At 46.6% G+C, this 21,137-nt stretch overlaps 2 protein-coding genes across 6 annotated transcripts in view; one reads left to right on the top strand and one right to left on the bottom strand.

The window, feature by feature from the left end:
* Nucleotides 1-33: 33 nt before the first annotated feature.
* lrsam1 (leucine rich repeat and sterile alpha motif containing 1) lies at nucleotides 34-18,889 on the top strand. 5 transcript variants are annotated; one of them, XR_004164783.1, is made up of 26 exons: nucleotides 35-226; nucleotides 920-1,115; nucleotides 1,428-1,484; nucleotides 1,684-1,728; nucleotides 1,945-2,022; nucleotides 2,139-2,207; nucleotides 2,300-2,384; nucleotides 2,559-2,680; nucleotides 3,155-3,245; nucleotides 3,660-3,766; nucleotides 3,896-3,925; nucleotides 4,035-4,157; nucleotides 4,663-4,802; nucleotides 5,076-5,120; nucleotides 6,115-6,185; nucleotides 10,723-10,822; nucleotides 11,231-11,318; nucleotides 11,482-11,556; nucleotides 12,207-12,287; nucleotides 12,844-12,939; nucleotides 14,200-14,298; nucleotides 14,542-14,673; nucleotides 14,929-15,004; nucleotides 15,524-15,690; nucleotides 16,870-17,389; nucleotides 17,671-18,889. XR_004164783.1 is itself a non-coding variant. In XM_031577530.1 (25 exons), exons 2-25 carry the CDS (start codon nucleotides 1,044-1,046, stop codon nucleotides 16,990-16,992), a joined length of 2,169 nt encoding a protein of 722 aa, XP_031433390.1. In that variant the 5' UTR covers nucleotides 34-226; nucleotides 920-1,043; the 3' UTR covers nucleotides 16,993-17,423. The 5 variants fall into 5 exon arrangements, 4 of the variants coding, with proteins under 4 accessions (XP_031433390.1, XP_031433391.1, XP_031433389.1 ...); XM_031577530.1 differs by lacking the exon at nucleotides 17,671-18,889 and having other exon boundaries at nucleotides 34-226; nucleotides 4,666-4,802; nucleotides 16,870-17,423; XM_031577529.1 differs by lacking the exon at nucleotides 17,671-18,889 and having other exon boundaries at nucleotides 15,527-15,690; nucleotides 16,870-17,423.
* Nucleotides 18,890-19,482: 593 nt separating this feature from the next.
* The window catches only part of fkbp15a (FKBP prolyl isomerase family member 15a), a 13,096-nt gene continuing 11,441 nt past the window's right edge, over nucleotides 19,483-21,137 (bottom strand). Inside the window, exons 19-21 of the mRNA XM_031578443.2 lie at nucleotides 21,053-21,137; nucleotides 20,629-20,736; nucleotides 19,483-20,347 (exon numbers count right to left, since the gene is read on the bottom strand). The exon at nucleotides 21,053-21,137 is cut by the window's right edge and continues 29 nt beyond it. Of these exons, the coding sequence (XP_031434303.1) occupies nucleotides 19,883-20,347; nucleotides 20,629-20,736; nucleotides 21,053-21,137 (658 nt within the window). The 3' untranslated portion in view covers nucleotides 19,483-19,882. The remainder of the gene's footprint in view (nucleotides 20,348-20,628; nucleotides 20,737-21,052) is intronic.

The raw sequence follows: 21,137 nt of genomic DNA, 5'->3' as shown, positions 1-21,137 counted from the left end.
GCGAGATCACAACATGTGACTTTTACGCTTTAACTTACTTCCGTCAAAACGTCACTAGGAACATCCCCAAATAAACACGATCCATAGAACATACATCTGATTTAGATCACTACGATTCCGTTAACATATCTATATAGATACAAGAATACTGAGTACTTAACTTGTCAAGACATTGAAGACCGACTGTACAAGCAACGCCAACACCAGGATTTCACAGTAGCAAAAGGTAAAAGACTGGTATCAACATAAGCTAGCTGGGATGTGGTTTTAACATTAGCTAGTTACTGGTAATTGAGCGAGTTTCACCACGTAGATGAAGTTTAAGTAACGTTTGGTGCATAATTTGAGGACAGTTTTCATATGCGGTAGTGAATACATCAACATGAACATAACATTTTGACAAGCCATTGATACTCCCTCAATATTAACGCCACGGTATTTGCAACGTTAACTTAGATATATTAGCTTGGTTGGTTGTTGTGGTACGTTAAGCAGCTGCGTAATAACGGACTAGATAGCTTTTGAGTCAATTTAGACTTTTTCCCCCTATCCGCGGTTAAAATAAACCTGTAGCTATTTTCTCCTCATCGTGTTAGCTGTACAGAGTTAATGTAGGACAATGAGCTGGACCGTTGTTAGGTGTTATTTCCATTATGATATTAATTCCGTTATTTCTGGTATGATCATATGTAATAAGACATTATAATATTTGACAGATAATAAGCAGATACATATTAAACAAATATAAAAAAGTTGGGGGCACTTAATTAAGCTCAAAAATCTTGATTTATAAATCAGCCAGGGTAGCAGTGTTGTACATACACCTGTATCATTTGTATCATGCCCTAGTCTGTTTAGTGTGTCAGCAATCCAAATGATTTTTTTTTTGTTTTTTTTCATTTTCCGCATTTATAACTAGGATACTCTCACAAGCAAACTGGGCCGTCAACGATTGCTCCACAGATAGGATTGGCAGTTAGTGCTGAGGTCACCCCACGACCACCCCAGAGGCCGGACAGTCAGGTGGCACTACTGGCTGAGCCATGCCGCTTTTCTTCAGGAAGAGGAAACCAAGTGAAGATGCCAAGAAGCGTCTGGAGCATCAGCTTTACATGGTGAGTTTTTCTATGTAAGCATGGGTGGTCTTTGACTGATCCGTCCAAACAACCCATGTGTATCTCTCTCTCTCTCTCTCTCTCTCTCTCTCTCTCTCTCTCTCTCTCTTTCTTTCTTTCTCTCTCTCTCTCTCGCTCTCTCTCACTCTCACTCTCACTCTCTGTATGTGTGTGTGTTAGTGTCTGGTAATGTTTGTATGTATTGCACATGATGCATGATGTGAAGAAGTCATGCAGTAACCAGGAAGGAATGCATGAAGAATGTTATTGAATCATGATATGTAAATAATTCACCTCCATCTTCTCCCCCAGTCTAAAGAGGTAGGAGCTGATGATGTGATGGACATTTCATCCTGTGAGCTGAGTGAGGTAAAAGAAATCCATTTAACAATAATAACCAATAACCAATCATTATTTGAATTCTTTCCTAGGTTTTCTCGATCTTCCATGTGTGTTTCAAAAAATGTGACCATCATTATATGTCATTACTATAACCAGAAATACCTATACTCTTTTTAAACATGGAGTCTGACTGGTGTGTTAAATCTGTCTGCATTTGCCTCCACAGGCTCCCACCAGTGCTTTTTCACTCTGTAAAATGCTGCATAAGAAGGTAAACATGCAGGCAGATGAGGAAGCATGCCCTAATAGAAAATATTCTTCATGTTGTATATTTGAGTTGATGTATAGTACAAATGATTCCATGTAAAAGTACATGACAATATTCATGCCCTATGTTATTGTAGCTTTTGTAGTGACATGTTGTCTGTGGTAGTGATCCTGTCGGTGATTCTGTGGTACAATAACATGTTCATGATTCAACTGGCAGGCCTTCAATCTCAGTGACAATGAGCTGAAGTCTCTCATCCCAAAAGGCTGTTCTATCAGCTCACTGGTTACTCTCCAGGTGAGACAAACAGAAGAGGGCATCCAGTGCTAATTCTTGAATCATCATTATTACATGTATTTCACACTTCCCCCAACACTCGCTCACACACACACACACACACTTCTATGTTTCAGGTCCTAGATATTCGCAACAACAAGCTGACCTCTCTCCCCGATGACATTGGGCAGTTAACATCACTCCAGGCAAGCTCTCCATTTCAACAAGAGCATATTATTACATTAAGATTTGAAACTGTACACTGAGCTGTCCGATAAATGTCCTACTGTTTTCATAGGTGCTGAATGTAGAGAAGAATCATTTAAAAGGACTACCAAAATCAATAGGAGATCTTTGCCATTTGAAAACTCTCAATCTGAAAGGTGAAGGTTTGGACAGAAAATGCACTTATGCGCTACCGTATAAATATCTTTAAAGGGCTGTGTGAGCTCAGCCGAGTGAAGCTCAAAATGGATACGTTTATGATTTTATGTGAACTATAAAGGAGGTGATGGTGACCTACTTCCTAACGTGCTCTGTGCACTGCCCTTCTGTAGGGAACTGTCTGAATGAGCTGCCTGCTTTGGTGGGGCACCTGAGGAGCCTGAAGACTCTGGACCTGAGTGAGAATAATATCAGGGAGCTGCCGAAGGACTTGGCCCATGCCCGCTGCCTGGAGGTGTGTGTGTGTGTGTGTGTGTGTGTGTGTGTGTGTTTGTGTGAGTGTGTGTGTTAAAATAAGATGATGTCAAAATAGCATGTGGACAAGGGGTAATATGAGCTTAGAGCTACTAGTGAAATGGAGGACAATGGGGAGGAGGTGGGATGAGCGGGTTTTGTGGTGAGTGAGAGCTGTCAATTATCCCTGTTTGCTCAGAGAAACATCATATAATGTGCTTTTACATGTAAAGGTCAAAAGGTAAAGGTCAAAAGGTAAAGGTCAGGTGTTCAGCTGATGGATTTATCCAAAGCAGCGTACAGACAGCCTGCAGCGATCAGGGTTGGAACGCAGGTAGACTGCTCGCAACGTGTTGATGCTAACCACATTGTGTGTGTGTGTGTGTGTGTGTGTGTGTGTGTGTGTGTGTGTGTGTGTGTGTGTGTGTGTGTGTGTGTGTGTGTGTGTGTGTGTGTGGTTTCCCCCTCATGGCAGAGCCTGACACTGGACACTGCACTGATGACCTACCCTCATTCCTCTGTGTGTGCGGCTGGCACTGAGGCCATCCAGCAGTTCCTGTGTGCAGGTGGGTACAGCAGCGGCCCCACACCACTGAGAACGCCACGTTAACCGCACTGACACGGTTTTCATCCTTTACACTAAGCCACTGGGCCATCAGAGGGTCCGTGAGACTTTGAGAGCCACTGGGCTATCCGAGGGTCTAAGTGACTTACTGAGCCACTGGGCTATTCGTGGCCCAGAGAGACTGAGAGTGAAGTGGTCCGGACATTCCCTAATGCCTGTAATCTCTGGAAAGGAATGCAAGCCTGGGCAAGCACAGCTTTTTGCTCTGAACGTACAGAAGCGCAGTTTGCATAGTTTAAAACATATCTCTCATGCAATTCATGTTTAGTATGTTGTTTTCTGTGCTGTGCTGTATTGCGTGGCATATATTCGTTATCTGGTGTATGTTGTCATGTTGACGTTTGTTATCTTGCAGAGCTGGGCCTGGAGTATTGTCCACCCAGTGAGTGCCAGCCTGCCCAAGGGGCTGATGGGATGACAGAGGAGACAAACAGTGTGGACAATCCTGACTTTGCCTGGCAGGTATGAAGTAGGCCTGTGAACTCTGCACAGTATGTGTGACTCTGCTCCCCTTCAGATGCTTATATATTTCTTATATATTTTGACATTGGCAAGAGTTTCCTTTTTCCCTCTCCTTTCTTTCATCTGCAGAGTAATTTCCTGGAGTATCAGAGGAGAAAGGTAACAGCTCTGTCTTTGCATAGTAATACTACATTGTTATTATTAGGTTACTACTAATGCACTGTGTGTGTGTGTGTGTGTGTGTGCGTTGTGTGTTTGTGTCTCTTAGGACGAGAAGAATCGGGAGAAGCTGTTGTTTGAGCAGGACCTGGAGGAGAAGCGCAGGGAACACACCCAGCTGGTCTACCTTAACAACTCCCACAAGGAGAACATCCTGCTGTCTGTCAGAGAGGTAACCAGAACACGTACCTCACCACGGCAACTCGACTGCACCCAGATCAGCCAGGTGTCGGGTTTCACATAGTGCTGACAGTAAGATCTGGCAGCACAGGCACAGGAAGATATTACTCACTGAAATATTTAAAATGTTTTTTTCATATACATTTACGTTTATGTATCATATAAACTCGTATAGGTTTGAATTGATAGGCGTGTAAGTTTTGCCTAATAGCCATGTATGTTCAGTAAACGTTAAAACAATTATACACACATCTCTCTCTCTCTCCCTTGACCCCAGCAGTATAGATACAGTATGTCCCAATCATTAATTACATTTATCTCCATTTTCTCTCTCTCTCTCTCTCTCTCTCTCACACTCACACACTCATACTCTCTCTCTCTCTCTCTCTCTCTCTCTCTCTCTCACACTCTCACACTCTCACACTCTCACACTCACACACTCACACACTCATACTCTCTCTCTCTCTCTCCCTCTGGTCAATGGTTCTCCCCCTCAGCAGCAGGAGCGTCTGGATAAGGAACTCTCCGTGCAGCAACAGGCTCTGGATCTGCAGAGGCAGCAGACGCTGCGGAAGGTGCAGGAGGCCGAGAGCAGCGCCATGAACCGCATCACCAGTCTACTGCAGGACAACTCACGGTGAGGAGGGGGAGAGAAGTGTGTGAATGTCTGAGATGGGGGGCTGGGGGGTGGGGGTGGGGGGGAGCAGGTGTATATCATGGAGCTTCCAAAAGTTGTGCTCATTTGACCATATCGGCATACCAACATATTGACATTCATTTTGATATATATTTCCTAAACAAATGTTGGTCATAGGATTTAGTGGATTGGTGACTTAATTGAATGTGCATGTGCCAGTATGTGTTAAAAGATGGAACTCGTTTATAACAGTTTATAACATTTTCCCTACAGCCAAGTGCAGAACGCAGAGATACTACAGGCTATGGAGCAGGACAGGTGTGTAACAAGGCAATGCTATGATATTAAAGTAAAACTATGCAACAATTTGACACTTTTTGGGGTATGGTTTTATAGGCAACTAGTTTTGGTACCATCTTCAAATGCATGTCGATAGCATATGGTCATGTGAAAGACAGATAAACACCAGTGTCTTTCCCATTAGCCCTATGTAGTTCTGTGTACTGGCTGGAATACCCTGCAAAAATGGAAGAAAAGCTTTCACAGCATGACATTGCCAGCTATACTGCCAAAAGACACAAGTTAGTGTGTTGGCAAGCTTCTATCAGTGTCCACTGGGCTGTTGGTGGTGTTTGCAAGGTTTTTGCATGCCTTTAAGGTAGCTGACTAGTTTTGGAACAGAACTCCTTATTGTTGCTTTAAGCAGATTAGGTATCAGTTAAGTATCAAGTTCAACTTTTAGTCATTGCTCGTGTTACATGGGCTGCTATTAAAAGCCTAGTTTGCCACTTGACACAGTTGCCTTAATGTAGTCATTAAGTGGTCCAAATGATTAAAAATATCAGACCTGTGGTTAGAGGCGAAACCACACTGGGGCTCAAACACACAATGTTCGGGTTAGAGATTGGACTCGACAACTACACTAAGGGCAATGGCAGGCAATATGAGCAGTGGCAAATATCATGATCTGTTTAAAGGACATCAGTACTTGGAAGGTGTAATGAAGGAAGTTCTATTTTGTGTGTCTTTGTCATAATTTAACAGAAAACAACAAATCACAGCCAGTCACATCCTGACATATTGAATTTATCATACCATGAATGACTTTTGGTCAGCCAGAGGTTATAATTCAGTTTGTTGTACATTTCCGGTTAATTTCTCTGCCCTAAATGAGGACATACGGAACTCTTCATTTCCCTCACTGATAATGTCTGATTTTGATGTAGCCTGTTAGCGTATGGCGTTGTATGTTGGTTGTGCCAAACCGTAATGGCCACCTGATGGTCAACCCCCCCCCCCCTCCCTCCCACAGGATACACATGGAGCAGCTCGCAGCAGTGACGCATGAGGAGGCTAACTCGCTGCGGAAAAGAGATGTGGCAGGTAGGCACGCTTGATGTCATGAGAGCTCATCACTGGTGGCCAGAGAGCATAAACAGGACCACACCTGCATGTGTTCAGTTTGATGCTAGAGCTTACGTTAGACACACCTGCATGTGTTCAGTCCGATGCTAAAGCTAACGTCAGAGCGCTCCAGAGCCGTGGGTCAGGGATAAGAGCTGTTGCGGTGTCCCAATTTGATGGACAAGGTTGCGAACTTGTGAACCACGACAAGAGTCCTCAGTTTCACGTCGTACGAGTTCTCTGCCTTGTATGTTATTGTTGTAAGCCACCTCGGCGACTGTTATCCTTGACCTGTTGACCCATCAGTAGTCACCATTAAATCATTACAGCACCTATCAACATACATACAACATGGCATAATCAACAAATAGATAACATTCTTTTCAGAGTTTTATATAACCATCTTCCACTGGCACTCTTTAACACTGTGTAAGGTCTGTGTTCTGTCCGTGTCTAATTTCTGTGTTTGTCTCCCTTGTGTGGTCACATGTTTGTTCCCATGTCTAGTCCTCGTGCTTCCTTGTTCCCGCCATGTGCTTTCCCTATGTTTGTTTGTCTATGCCATGTGCCCTCTTGTTGTTGTCCGTGTCTCCACCCCTCACCTGTTCCCAATCTCCCGGGTTGTGTGTGTCATTGGTTTCACCTGTGTCCTGTTAATTCCCCTTGTTTAGTCCACCTGTGTCCTTGTCTGCCCCGCCTTGATTGTTCTCACCTGTCCCTCGTTATCTGTTGCCTGTGTGTATATATAGTCCTTGTTTTCTTGTTCCTCGTTGTGTCTTCGTAGATTGTGTTTCATGGTATGTTCCTTGGTTTTCCACTGCTCCTTGTGTGTTCCTAGCGTTTAGCGCTTCCGCCTTGTTCAAGTGATTACTCGTGCTTCTGACCTCTGCCTGCCCTACAACTATTCTCCTGCCTATTCCCTGTTTGGATTTGTTTGCCTACTTTTGGACTGCCTACCTGTGTACCGAACCCTGCTAGTAAACGTTTATTCTTCTGAATCTACCCCTGTGCTGAGTCGTGCGATTGAGTCCTGCACAACACCCACCATTCGTAACAGTACGAAGACACCAAGGATGGACTCAGCCGACTCAGACTCAGTGCTCAGATGCAGTTTGAGCAAACAAGCCTCCTCTCTCTGCCTCGTGACAAGGGAAATAGAGGAGCAAGGGAGAAGTTCCCTGAAGTTCCTGAACCTGCTGTTGGGACAATTCGAGCAGCTCCTGGATCGTTGGGATTCCCTCGCTGCACCTCCCTCTCCAGCTCCGGTTCCATGCCGCCTGGATTCCGGCTCCAGGGTTTCAGCTTCACTCACCAATACTGCTCTGGCTTCAGCTCCGACTCCACGTCTCCTGCCTCCCGCCTTCAGGACAGCCGCAGCCGCCCTAGGAAGAGCTTCTGACGCTGTCAACCTCGAAGCAGCCTCTACCAATGCCACCATCAGAGCGGTCTCTGACGCCGTCAACGCAGCCTTTGGAGCTTCCACCCTTGAAGCAATCTCCGCCGCCCTCGAAGCTGCCTTTGCAGCATTGGAAAGATTTTCTGTCACACCCAAAGAAGCCTCTGGCGCTGCCTTGCTCGATGCAGCTTCTGCTGCCATCGATGCAGCCTCTGCCACCCTCGAAGCAGCCTCTGATGCTGCCGCCTCCGAGGTCGTCTCTGCTGCCCCAGAGGTAGCCTCCGTCGCTACCACTCCCGAAGCAGCCTCTGACGCTGCCGCCCCTGAAGTAGCCTCCGTTGCTACCGCCCCAGAAGCAGCCTCTGACGCTGCCGCCTCCGAGGTCGTCGCTGCTGCCCCAGATGTAGCCTCCGTCGCTACCACTCCCAAAGCAGCCTCTGCCTCCCCCGAAGCAGCCTCTGATGCTGCCGCCCCAGAAGCAGCCTCTGACGCTGCCGCCCCTGAAGTAGCCTCCGTTGCTACCGCCCCAGAAGCAGCCTCTGACGCTGCCGCCCCTGAAGTAGCCTCCGTTGCTACCGCCCCAGAAGCAGCCTCTGACGCTGCCGCCTCCAAGGTCGTCTCTGCTGCCCCAGATGTAGCCTCCGTCGCTACCACTCCCAAAGCAGCCTCTGCCTCTCCCGAAGCAGCTTCTGATGCTGCCACCCCCGAAGCAGCCTCTGCCGCCCCCGACGTAGCCTCTGTCGCTACCACCCCAGAAGCAGTCTTTGATGCCACTGACGTAGCCTCCGTCGCTACCGCTCTCGAAGCACCCACTGCTGCCCCCGACGTAGCCTCTGCCGCCCCAGAAGCAGTCTCTGACGCTGCCGCCCCCGACGTAGCCTCTGTCGCTACCACCCCAGAAGCAGCCTCTGATGCCACTGACGTAGCCTCCGTCGCTACCGCTCCCGAAGCACCCACTGCTGCCCACGACGTAGCCTCTGTTGCTAGCAACCCCGAAGCAGCCTCTGTCGCTGCTGTCCTTGAAGCAGCCTCTGATGAAATTACTGATGGTGACGCCACTGAGGCCTACGCCACAGCAGAACCAGCCGCCGCTCTCCCTGCAGACCGAGCCGTCGCTGACCCTGCAGACCGAGCCGTCGCTCACCCTGCAGACCCAGCCGTCGCTGACCCAGCAGACCCAGCCGACGCTCACCCAGCTTGTGCATACCCTACAGCCAGCGCTGCTGCTACACACACCGCAGCTGACCCGGACCCTGCTGCCACAGCTGCCAACCAAGATCCTCCAGCATCCGTTTCCGATGCAGGCCCAGCAGCACCCTCTGCCGAGACCGGTCCAGCAGCACCTTCTGATGGCGTCGCTGCTGAGGGCTCTGCTGTCCCGAGCGCCCCTGTCCCGAGCGCCCCTGTCCCGAGCGCCCCAGGCGCCCCTGTCCCGAGCGTCCCAGGCGCCCCTGTCCCCAGCGTCCCAGGCGCCCCTGTCCCCAGCGTCCCAGGCGCCCCTGTCCCGAGCGTCCCAGGCGCCCCTGTCCCGAGCGCCCCTGTCCCGAGCGCCCCTGTCCCGAGCGTCCCAGGCGCCCCTGTCCCGAGCGTCCCAGGCTCCCCTGTCCCGAGCGTCTCAGGCGCCCCGGTCCCGAGCGTCCCAGGCTCCCCTGTCCCGAGCGCCTCAGGCGTCCCGGTCCCGAGCGTCTCCGGCGTTCCTGTCCAAGGTGTCCTTGCGCCGGTTCCAGGCGTCCATGCGCCGGCCCCAGGCGCTCCGGATCCTGTCTCCAGTGTTCCTGGGTTCCCTGTCCCAGCTGCAGCAGACCCAGGGTTCGGTGCCGCCAGCCCTAATGAACCAGCGAGTCCAGGTGCCACGTCTACCCCAGCCACTGGCCCTGCAACTCCAAACACCAATCGATATCGCTGGCATCTATTTGTTGTTAGGGTTGTTGTTGTGTTTATTGTTGGTCTGTTTGGCCGGTCGCCAAAGACTCTGCCCCTGTTTGGCCATCCACCCGGTCGGTCGTCAAAGACTCTGCCCCTGTTTGGCCACCCACACGGCCAGCCACCAGACATTCTGCCCTTGCTTGGCCGTCCACCCGGTCAGCCACCAGACCCTTCTTTCCAGCCTTCTGTCTGGCCCGGTCTGCCCGCCTGCCTTGCTCTGGACCCCCTCCACCCACCCTAGGTGGATTTGATCTGTTTGTTTGTGTGTTTTTGGGCTGTCTGGTCCGGTCTGCCCGCCTGCCTTGCTCTGGACCCCCTCCACCCACCCTAGGTGGATTTGATCTGTTTGTGTGTTTTTGGGCTGTCTGGTCCGGTCTGCCCGCCTGCCTTGCTCTGGACCCCCTCCACCCACCCTAGGTGGATTTGATCTGTTTGTGTTTAGGGCCGTCTGGAATCCGGCCCTTAGAGGGGGGGTACTGTAAGGTCTGTGTTCTGTCCGTGTCTAATTTCTGTGTTTGTCTCCCTTGTGTGGTCACATGTTTGTTCCCATGTCTAGTCCTCGTGCTTCCTTGTTCCCGCCATGTGCTTTCCCTATGTTTGTTTGTCTATGCCATGTGCCCTCTTGTTGTTGTCCGTGTCTCCACCCCTCACCTGTTCCCAATCTCCCGGGTTGTGTGTGTCATTGGTTTCACCTGTGTCCTGTTAATTCCCCTTGTTTAGTCCACCTGTGTCCTTGTCTGCCCCGCCTTGATTGTTCTCACCTGTCCCTCGTTATCTGTTGCCTGTGTGTATATATAGTCCTTGTTTTCTTGTTCCTCGTTGTGTCTTCGTAGATTGTGTTTCATGGTATGTTCCTTGGTTTTCCACTGCTCCTTGTGTGTTCCTAGCGTTTAGCGCTTCCGCCTTGTTCAAGTGATTACTCGTGCTTCTGACCTCTGCCTGCCCTACAACTATTCTCCTGCCTATTCCCTGTTTGGATTTGTTTGCCTACTTTTGGACTGCCTACCTGTGTACCGAACCCTGCTAGTAAACGTTTATTCTTCTGAATCTACCCCTGTGCTGAGTCGTGCGATTGAGTCCTGCACAACACCCACCATTCGTAACACACTGGTTCTATCTTTTCTCTCCCTCTCTGTCTCTCCCTCTCTCTCTCGCTCTTTCACGCTCTCCCTCTCTCCCTCCTTCCCTGTGTAGTGGCAATGCAGAAGATGCTCTCTGAGAGTTTCTCCATGCGTCTGCTGCAGGAAGCCAATGAGGGCAGGAGGCAAAGCATGGTGACTGATGCCCAGCGGAGGTTAGACGGCACATTGCACTATTTGGCAGCATTCGAAACATGTTCAAGGATCAGAAAGTTCACTTCAAAGTCACTGCCTTCACAATGTCCAACAGCTCTCTCTGCCCCAATGCTAAACCCGCTAAATGCACCGTGTAGTTATTTACTTGATTCAAGACTTTTATAGACTTATATATGTTTTGATTGCTGACTCAAAAATAGTTTGAAATGTGGACAGTGACCTCCTTTCTTTTTCTAAACTTGAATGTTCCCCTATGGTACTCACAAAGCTTTGGAAAAACACAAAATAATTTACACCTAATCCAATGGGAAGTTGAGTTTGTGTCCGGTAATTGGACTGCTATGGTCACACACCTGTAGTCATCAGCACTGTTTGTGTCCCCTCCCCCAACTCTGACCACCTTGAAGAATGGAGGACCAGGACATGAAACTGGAGCAGCTGTTATCACTGCAGCAGCTGGATAAATCTAAAGCCGTTGCTGAAATCCTGCAGGAGGTAAAATACACACACACACACACACACAAACACAAACACACCTAGAGAGGAGTGAAGGATATGTCATGAAATGCGTTGAAATTGACCTGTGCCAAAGTGACTGTAAATAGACTATAATTCTACTATGTCCTGACCTGTCCTGTGGTTTTGTGTCCTTCCACAGGAGGAAATGCAGAAGGCTGCCTTCGAGGCCTTGCAGCTGCAGAAGGACACTGTTCATGGCTATTTACGCAATCAGGTAAACAGCTGCTCTATCCTAGCCTCAGCTTCTCCTCACCTGTGCTTGCTGCAAGAGGATGGCTGTTGGGATTGGCTCAGATATGGCTAATGTAGCATCTCTCCATATTGTTAATTTTGGATTGGCTCAGATATGGCTAATGTAGCATCTCTCCATATTGGTAAATTGGGATTGGCTCAGATATGGCTAATGTAGCATCTCTCCATATTGTTAAGTGGAACTAGTGCTAGGTTCAGTAGTACTGGTTATACTATAAAATGTAGGAGGTTTTAAAAGTTGTGTTAGTAATATATGTGGCATTGACTATAATAGTTGACATAATACACATAATGTTTGTACACCACCAGTTTGCTTCTGTCTGAGTTAATTCCCTTGCAGTTGATTCAGTATCAATTTAATTCATTTTGACAGAAAAGAAAAAATTAACCAAGTCACCTGATTAAACTTCACAAGTCATCGCTCAACAAAGTTTTATTTGACGCCACAATAACACCCAGGCAGTCAGCCAGTCAGTCAGTCAGTCGGTCGCTGCTGCCACCTAACCCACCCAACTCATCCAGAGCCAACCCCATTAGCGCTTCTGCCTTTTTGTTATTCCCCCTCTCTAATTTGCCCTTTCATCGACATGCCCTGTGCTCTCATGTCTCTAGATTATGCAAATAGAGGCAGAGTTAATGCAGATGACAAAACTGGAGGTAAAGAGGAGAGATCTGGACACTGAGAACCTGCAGGTACGTGGTAGGGGCCTTCTGTGTGTCTGTGTGAGGGATGGGTCCAGCCAAGAGCTTGGTCAATGGACTTGACCCTTTCCTGCTGCATGCCAGGTTGTAGTATGTAGTTATTTTAACGCATAACACAATGCCATTGAAACTGTGATAGGGAGCCTCTGTAGTCTACAGAATGTCAGGTGAGCAGCCTACAGCATACTGATGTGGTGCTCCAAATGGAAGGTGTGACATCAGAATCAGAATCAGAATTAGTTGCGTCATCACACCCCCTAGCCTTGATGCATTCATCTCATGCTTAGCACGAAGCCGACTTTTATTTCAACGTTGTCTTCCATTTTTTTCTCCACTCCATGCATTTGACTGTGATCCTGTACTAAATATGGAGCACAGACCATTGTTGCCACCAGCTAAGATGCTAGCATGTTGAGGAAGAAAAGTTGGTCTGGATATGCACAGTGAGGTCTGCACTGTTGTGTTATGTGAACTGATTGGGAATATGACTGTGTGTGTGTGTGTGTGTGTGTGTGTGTGTGTGTGTGTGTTTGTGTGTGTGTGTTAGTTTGTGTTGGCGGATCAGCGCACAGGCCTTTTGGACATGCTGCAGGTGCTGCTGAAGCAGAAGGACCAGAGAGAGCAGGAGCTTCGGCAGCTTCTGGTAAGACTCATCTCGTTTTACCACATCTATGTCCTTAAATGACCTCTCACCTCTCGTTTACCTAGGTAGCACACAGTATACTAGCCCTCGGCTCTCGTTTACCAAGGTAGCACACCGTATAATAGCCCTCGGCTCCTGCTAGCTCTTTCAAAAATATCTGCCCACTACAGGGACACAGGAAACAAGTTGGTACTATGCGCAAGGCTTCGACCAGTGCTCTGAGGCATCGTTACTGTGATCACATTCCCTGAACGCAAATGTATAAGTCAATGTCTAAAATCAATCAATCAATCAATCAATCAATCACTGTTAGGTGAAAGTTCACTCAAGTTATCTCAGGAAAGTGAAGCAATTTCACTAACATTGCACAGGGTTTATTTACTTAAGATTTATCTAATTCTGACGGCATAAATGTTTCCAATGTCAGCAAGAATAGCCTCGCTCAACTAAAAGTCCTTTAGTGTCATCCCAACTGCGCTTTCTGTAATGCAAGGATGTCAGTTTTACACAGAACAAGCACAGTTCGACCCTTCTTATCACCTCTGAGCTCACCCAAACATGGACAAAAGGTTCCTTCTCTCACGCCTTTCTGTGTGGAGTTTGCATGTTCTCCCCGTGTTCACAAGGGGTTTGCATGTTCTCCACGTGTTCACAAGGGGTTTCCTCCACTAAGAACCCCAACAGAAAAACATGCAAAAAGAACAGAACACTCCTGTACGTCCCTGACCAAGACGGACGGTTCACTTGGTCCCCGGGCGCTGAAAAGCTGCCCACTGCTCCTGGGGGGTCCTGGAGGAAGGACAGTCCGGGATGGGAAAAAGCAGAGCGTGAATTCACAGCGACCTCAGGCCTGCGTGTGCGCGTGCCGTGTGTGTGTGTGTGTGTGTGTGTGTCCTGTGTCGCCTCCATATATCCACGTGTGTGTTGCAGTGTGTCGCTTGTGCAATAAAAAACTGACTGAAGTCAGCCTTGTTGTTTATATAGCTCTTCAGCACCTAATAATCTAAGTTACACACACATACAGAAACACAGAAAAGCCATGTTCCTGCTTACATAAGCACATGATTCATACGAGGGAATGTATTAATACAAGGCAGTTGGTTAATACATTCTTAAGTCACGAGCAGTGTTTCTAAATTAATTCTATCAATAACAAATCCCTATTTGCAGATGCACCAGACCAGTGTTCATGAAGGTGTGGTGTTTCTTGGGTCTTTGAATGATGCAAGAGGTCACTATTTGCGTTTGTGTTCTGTTCAGGTCGAGCTGGAACGGAAGAGCGAGTCCAACCTGCAGAACTACTGGATGATCCAGTACCAGAGGCTACTGGACTCTAAGCCTCTCTCACTGGCCATGCAGGTCAGCACAACTGCTAATATTCCAATGCTAACCCTTGAGCATTATAGCATGTGTGCTTTGGAGGACGGACTTTGTCGTACTTTGCTCACAGACTTTGTGACTGAGTCACCACAAAACAACTTCTTTGGTTACTTAAGTCTCACACTACATAGATTTTCCAGTTTTTGTTAAACGTCTGATAGTAAATGCCTATAATGACACGAGAGGCGTTGTGCTTATGAGGAGTGTTGTTGTGTGTGACAGGAGGCTGGCGTGGAGCATGAGCTGGTGAGTCTGCTGTCCAAGCTCTCCGCTGAGCACTACCTGCCCATCCTGGCTCACCACCGCATCACGGCCGAAGCTCTTCGCCACATGACCGCCAAAGACCTCAGCAAAGTATGCTGTTGTTCTCATTTATATATTATTATTATTATTAGTAGTATTTATATTTGTGTGTGTGTGTGTTGGGGGGTGTGTGAAAGATGAGACAAACATTAGAAGTGGAACAGTGGAATAGTTATGTGTGTGCCACCTTTAAATATAAATACAGGTCATTTAGTAAAGTTTTGTATTTAAAATATTGATTTCTTTGTCATAACAGAGTAATCCCAAACTCTATATTAAAAAAGAACTGCTTGTCTGTCTGTACAGATTGGGGTGAATGAGGTGGGCATACAGAGGGCTCTGCTCAACTGGGCAAAGACACATATAGCCAAGCCAACAAAGGGTGAGTCACAATATGTATACAAATATGCGCAGTATAATCACATAACTTTGATTAAATGTGCATTGAGCCGGGATCTATAGACAAATGCCAGTGAAGACCGTCGCTAGGAGCAAGTATGCCAACCCTTCATAGATCATCAACACATTTTTTTTTTATGTGTTTTACTTTGATCTTCATGGTGATATAACGTGACATCAAGCGGTTAGATAAACTATATCTCTGCAGAGTTTTATTTTCTATCTTATGTTATGCATTTTATGTATTCTACTTTTTATCTTAGTCTTTATGCACTCTATCACTCTTTTTATGTAATTTCTTTTTTTTATTTGATGCACTCTATCCTAGTTTTTCTGTTTTTCTGTTTATTTGATGTACATTTTTATGTGGATCACTGCATGTCATTTCTTTGCTGTTAAGCATTTTGAGCTGCATTGTTTTGTATGAAAGGTGCTATACAAATAAAGCTTATTATTATTAATATCATCATCATCATCCTTGAGTAACGATTCTGTTCTCCAGCAGTCGCCCTCCCGGCCGAGCCTCGGGCAAACGAAGAGGAAGAAGTAGCAGGCCCGTCCCAACCCAGTGCCCCCTCCCCAGAGGCGACCCCTCCGATGACCCCCTCTGCTCCAGGCCCTCCGGAGAGCCCCAGCTGTTCCGAGTGTGTGGTGTGCATGGAGCGAGGGGTAAGAGGCCAGCTACACTACACTCCACTACACTCCACTACACTCCACTCCACTCCACTCCACTCCACTCCACTCCACTCCACTACACTACACTCCACTACACACTCAGGGTGGCTCAACTCCACTACACTACGCTACACTACACTACGCTACACTACACTACACTACACACTCAGGGTGGCTCAGCTCCACTACACTACACTACACTACACTACACTACACTACACACTCAGGGTGGCTCAACTCCACTACACTACACTACACTACGCTCCACTACACTACACTACACACTCAGGGTGGCTCAACTCCACTACACTACACTACGCTACACTACACTACACTACACTACACTACACTACACTACACTCCTCTACACTACACTACACTACACACTCAGGGTGGCTCAACTACACTACACTACACTACACTACACTACACTACACACTCAGGGTGGCTCTACACTACACTACACTCCACTCCACTCCACTCCACTCCACTACACTACACTACACTACACTACACTACACTACACTACACTACACTACACTACACTACACTACACTACACTACACTACACTACACTACACTACACTACACTACACTACACTACCCACTCAGGATGGCTCAGCTCAGAGCGTGTATACGCTGTACCAAAACCCCGTGCCTGACACACAGTATGCAGTTTGTGTAGCTCTAACACAAGACATTTCTACCAAAACTAGTCAATATTTTATCCACATCCTAAGCATCAATCGTTTTGTTGATACCTGGTATTGTTACCCATACCTTTTCTACCCATTGTCTTGTCTGAAAACCTGCATATTTTGAAGATAACTTCTGCATGTCACGTCTATGGAAACTCAGATCAGGGCATCGTCTAGCAGGGCAGTGCCAAAGAGATATGGGCAGTGATTTCAAAGAGATATTATATTAGTAGATGTAGGAGAATAGCATAGAGTACAACACACAGTATCATGTTAATAGGATCACGTGTTGAACATGCTGGTATGCTAGTTATTCTCGTATAATGCTAGGCTATAATGAGTGGGAGGAGCAGTAATAGATCGTCACTCAGTAGGGGTTCTCATATAGGAAACAGACCCAGAGTAACTCTCCTCCACCTCTCTTCTCTTCTCCTCTCCTCTCTCCTCCACCTCCCTCTTCTCTTCTCGTCTCCAGTCGCAGGTTATCTTCCTGCCCTGCGGGCACGTGTGCTGCTGCTACCAGTGCAACGAGTCCCTGCAGACGTGCCCGCTGTGCCGCGCTGCCATCGACCAGCGCCTGCGCCTCTACTACGGCTGAGGAGCTGGGGGCCATCGCGGCCGTCTATGAAAACCACTTATGCACTTGCAATCATGCCGTCTTTCTGCATGTACTCTCTACCTATTAGGCCACACTCCAAAAGCTATCACCAACCTCACGACCACCACCACCACCATCATCATTTCCGTCCTCTGGACAAAGATAAGGTCTTTATCATCGGCCAAAGCCATGTGCAATATCCATGCCCATACCATCAGATACTTCCGGGGCTCTTTAAAGTGGTGCTGAGTTTGAACTAGGTGAGATGCACCAGGTGGTCCTGCGGTCAAGAGGAGGAGGCGGGAAAGAACGCTCCTGAATGATGCGATGAGCATGCATATTGCCCAGGTGGATAATGACACACACACACACACACACACACACGCATATTGCCCAGGTGGATAATGACACACACACACACACACACACACACACACACACATACGCATATTGCCCGAGTGGATAATGAGACACACACACACACACACACACGCATATTGCCCAGGTGGATAATGACAACACACACACACACACGCATGCATATTGCCCAGGTGGATAATGACACACACATACACACACACACACACGCATATTGCCCAGGTGGATAATGACACACACACACACACACGCATATTGCCCAGGTGGATAATCACACACACACACACACATATTGCCCAGGTGGATAATGCTGAATGAAAATGACAGGTCAGAGGGGATTATCTATTTTTGGATGTCTTGCCAGTCAAAGACTTTTATTTTGCCAGTTTCTGCAGCTGGCTGGTTTAATGTCCATGTGTTTTAAAATGTGATTAACTGCAGTCTGAATGTCAAATGAGAAACCTTTGCGAGAAATGATCTTGTAGTTTAATGGTTTTATGTCTATCTCATTTTTTTTTTAGATATATGTTAAGAGTTCTGTCGTTGTTCAGTATATAGATGAATACCAGTGTATTCTAAGGTCTAATCTCTTCACTGGTCTCTACACCATCTGTAAGTGCCCCCCACTGGACTTCAGAGCAACAACATGTGTTTCACACTTAAGAGTGGATGCTTTCTTTGAACACCGGATCTCTGCACGTGTGCCTTGTGTTATCTGTACTTGACGCCAATAAAAAAGTGGTCCTTCACAGGAACCGGTTACTCTCCCAGAACCGTTACAAATGGCCGTCAAACTGGAGGTGCACCTCTAGACAGCCAGGCTGTCTCTGCTGCAACATCACATCGCATCGATCACATCACAACCAACCAACTAAAGCGTCTAACCTCATTTCCATCCTTTACTATCTCTTGTGACTAAGTGCTCTTATTGTTGATACTAACAATGCATGCTTTCTATTATGTTACTGTAAATATATATATATATACTGCATGCTGAGAAGTACTGAATATATGCTCAATAAATTATACCTAAAATCATACCACTTGTCACCGAAGTTGCATACGGTGTGTTGCTTTGAAAAGCAGCAGATGCAAATATGCTGTACCAAAAGACAGTGCCTGACACACAGTATGCAGTTGGCGTAGCTGGAACACAAGACATTTCTACCAAAACTAGTCAATATTTTATCCACATCATAAGCGTAACAAATTAAAGCTATCGATGTTATCACATATTTTTACCCATTCCCTTTCTACCCATTGTCTTGTCTGAAAACCTGCATATTTTGAAGGTAACTTCTGCATGTCATATCTATGGAAACTGTGATGTTTTTATGTCTGTGTATATGTGTATAGATGAACTGCTAACTGCTCATCTGTGTATAGATGAACTGCTAAGGTGCCGATCTGCCTTGGCTACTTAGCATATCCAGCACGTGGAGGTGTGTAAAGCATATCCCTTCACCAGCGCATCATTAGTGTGGTGTGAAACCTATGCAAATAAATTTGCTTACAAGTCTGCCTGCCTCCTGTCTTGGTACACTTCTGCAGTGAGACACATATGCTTCTGCAGTGAAACATGCTTCTGCAGTGAGACATATATGCTTCTGCAGTGAGACACATATGCTTCTGCAGTGAGACACATATGCTTCTGCAGTGAGATATATATGCTTTTGCAGTGAAACATGCTTCTGCAGTGAGACACATATGCTTCTGCAGTGAGATATATATGCTTTTGCAGTGAAACATGCTTCTGCAGTGAGACACATACTTCTGCAGTGAGACATATATGCTTCTGCAGTGAGACACATATGCTTCTGCAGTGAGATATATATGCTTTTGCAGTGAAACATGCTTCTGCAGTGAGACACATGCTTCTGCAGTGAGACACGTATGCTTCTGCAGTGAGATATATATGCTTCTGCAGTGAGACACATGCTTCTGCAGTGGGACATACATGCTTGGCTGGGTCACATCTTGCTCTGCTGCCTCATCTCTTAAATGTTTGGCGAGCCAACATCATGCAGAATACTTGGCAACTTGAGTGTCACAAACATACTTAAAGCAAATTATAATGTATAACAAATTATAATGTATAACAGTTCTACTGGTCGACCTATGTCTTGGGTTTTATTAGGTAGATTTCAACATTTACAATGTTAATTTTATAAATAATGTAATTAGTTATACAAATAATTAATAAAACATTCATAAAAATGTTTGCCCTGAGGTTAAGCACATTCATTTATATAAACATTCTATTTAGGTTGTGATTCCTGGAATTAAAATGTTGCTGGTGTGATTCTTCATTGCAGACATTAACAGTTATTCCTCAACCATGGAGGAGTCGTCTCTCTTTACCAAACACCTCTCCAGGACCAAATCGCTCATGACCTCCAAATCAGTGGTGACTAGAAGCTTCAGTGGAGTTCAAACAAGTGACATCCTGAGTCACACCTGAATGACCTTGTGAAAGACCTAGCCTGATGTTTTGTTGGGTCACAAATAGCATTTATGATTGGTGAATTGCTGATTGCTGATTATCTTGAAGCGGATCTGATTGCTTTGTTTGGGCTGAGGGAGTTGACTCTCCTGCTGGTGTTGTCTGTGTGTCCATGGAGATCTCTCCTGCTGGTGTTGTCTGGGTGTCCATGGAGATATCTCCTGCTGGTGTTGTTTGGGTGTCCACGGAGATCTCTTCTGTGCCTGAGGACTCCTGGGACTCCACCACACCATTCGCAGACCCGTCAGTAGTGTGCTTATTTGACATCTCTTCTTGCGCATTTGTGGTTGTGGTTGCATTTACGTCTACCTCCTTTGAGTGTTTACTTTTCTCCTCACTCACCACCTGTTCCTCTGTCTTACTGTCCCACAGGGACTCTTGAAGAGATGCGTCACCACCTTCCTCCTCCTCTCTTTCATCATCTGCCTCTGCTGGGATGTCATTCAGATCAGCTAGGAAGTGCAGGGTGACACTCTGTTGGATGATGGGGGGGAACGGACTGTTAGCAAGGCGATACACTGACATTTTTTTTAACCTAATTTTAGACTGCCATAGTGTAAAAACACAACACCACATGCATAAAATCTAAGTGGAGTGGAAGAAGTAAAATGTAAAATGAAAAAATCAACAGTGTTTTTGAGAACGGATACGTCATTACAAACATGGTATCGTAATACCCAAGGGTATCACTATGTTTATGGAATTCTCTACACTGTATCAGAGTGGTCCAAAGGTACTCGTCTCATCCGTGCTACCTTGATGGTGTTGACAGCCAGCTTCAGGATGGTGCTTCCGGTGTAGGTCTCCTGCAGGTCAAACTCCTCTCTCAGTGAGTGGAACACTCTGTTCATCACCTGCTTGAGCTGTGGGGAACATCAAGATTGTCATTACTAGCGATCGGTAGTCTAATCAGGGCAACAGTTCTAGGATATAATAATAATAATAATAATAATAAACTTAATTTGTATAGCACCTTTCATACAAAACAATGCAGCTCAAAGTGCTTAACAGCAATATATAGGAGGCAGTATGAGAATAAACACAGAATAGTAATATGAAAAGCATGCGGCAAACCAGCCACATGTTAAGGTATGTGGTGTAATCCTCTGCAAGTCTTTCTCAAATGCACCAATGCAAGTCTTGTGTTTGGAGGTTTTATACCAATTAGAAGGTAGTTACCTGTGTGGCAGCTGCCTCCTCATTGGTTTGTTCAAACAGCTTCTGCTCTAACTCAACCAATCGCATCTCTAGATGCTGTTTCTCA

This window comes from Clupea harengus, chromosome 12 (genome assembly GCF_900700415.2).
Source record: "Clupea harengus chromosome 12, Ch_v2.0.2, whole genome shotgun sequence".
In the NCBI taxonomy this organism is placed as follows: Eukaryota; Metazoa; Chordata; class Actinopteri; order Clupeiformes; family Clupeidae; genus Clupea; species Clupea harengus.
This window is presented reverse-complemented; position numbering and strand designations above follow the sequence as displayed.

Coding starts and splice junctions, on each gene's coding strand:
- lrsam1 (XM_031577528.1), top strand. CDS start 1,044: ATGCCGCTTTTCTTCAGGAAGAGGAAACCAAGTGAAGATGCCAAGAAG. Junction 3,767..3,895: donor ATCCTGACTTTGCCTGGCAG/GTATGAAGTAGG, acceptor TTTCATCTGCAG/AGTAATTTCCTGGAGTATCA. Junction 4,158..4,662: donor TCCTGCTGTCTGTCAGAGAG/GTAACCAGAACA, acceptor TCTCCCCCTCAG/CAGCAGGAGCGTCTGGATAA.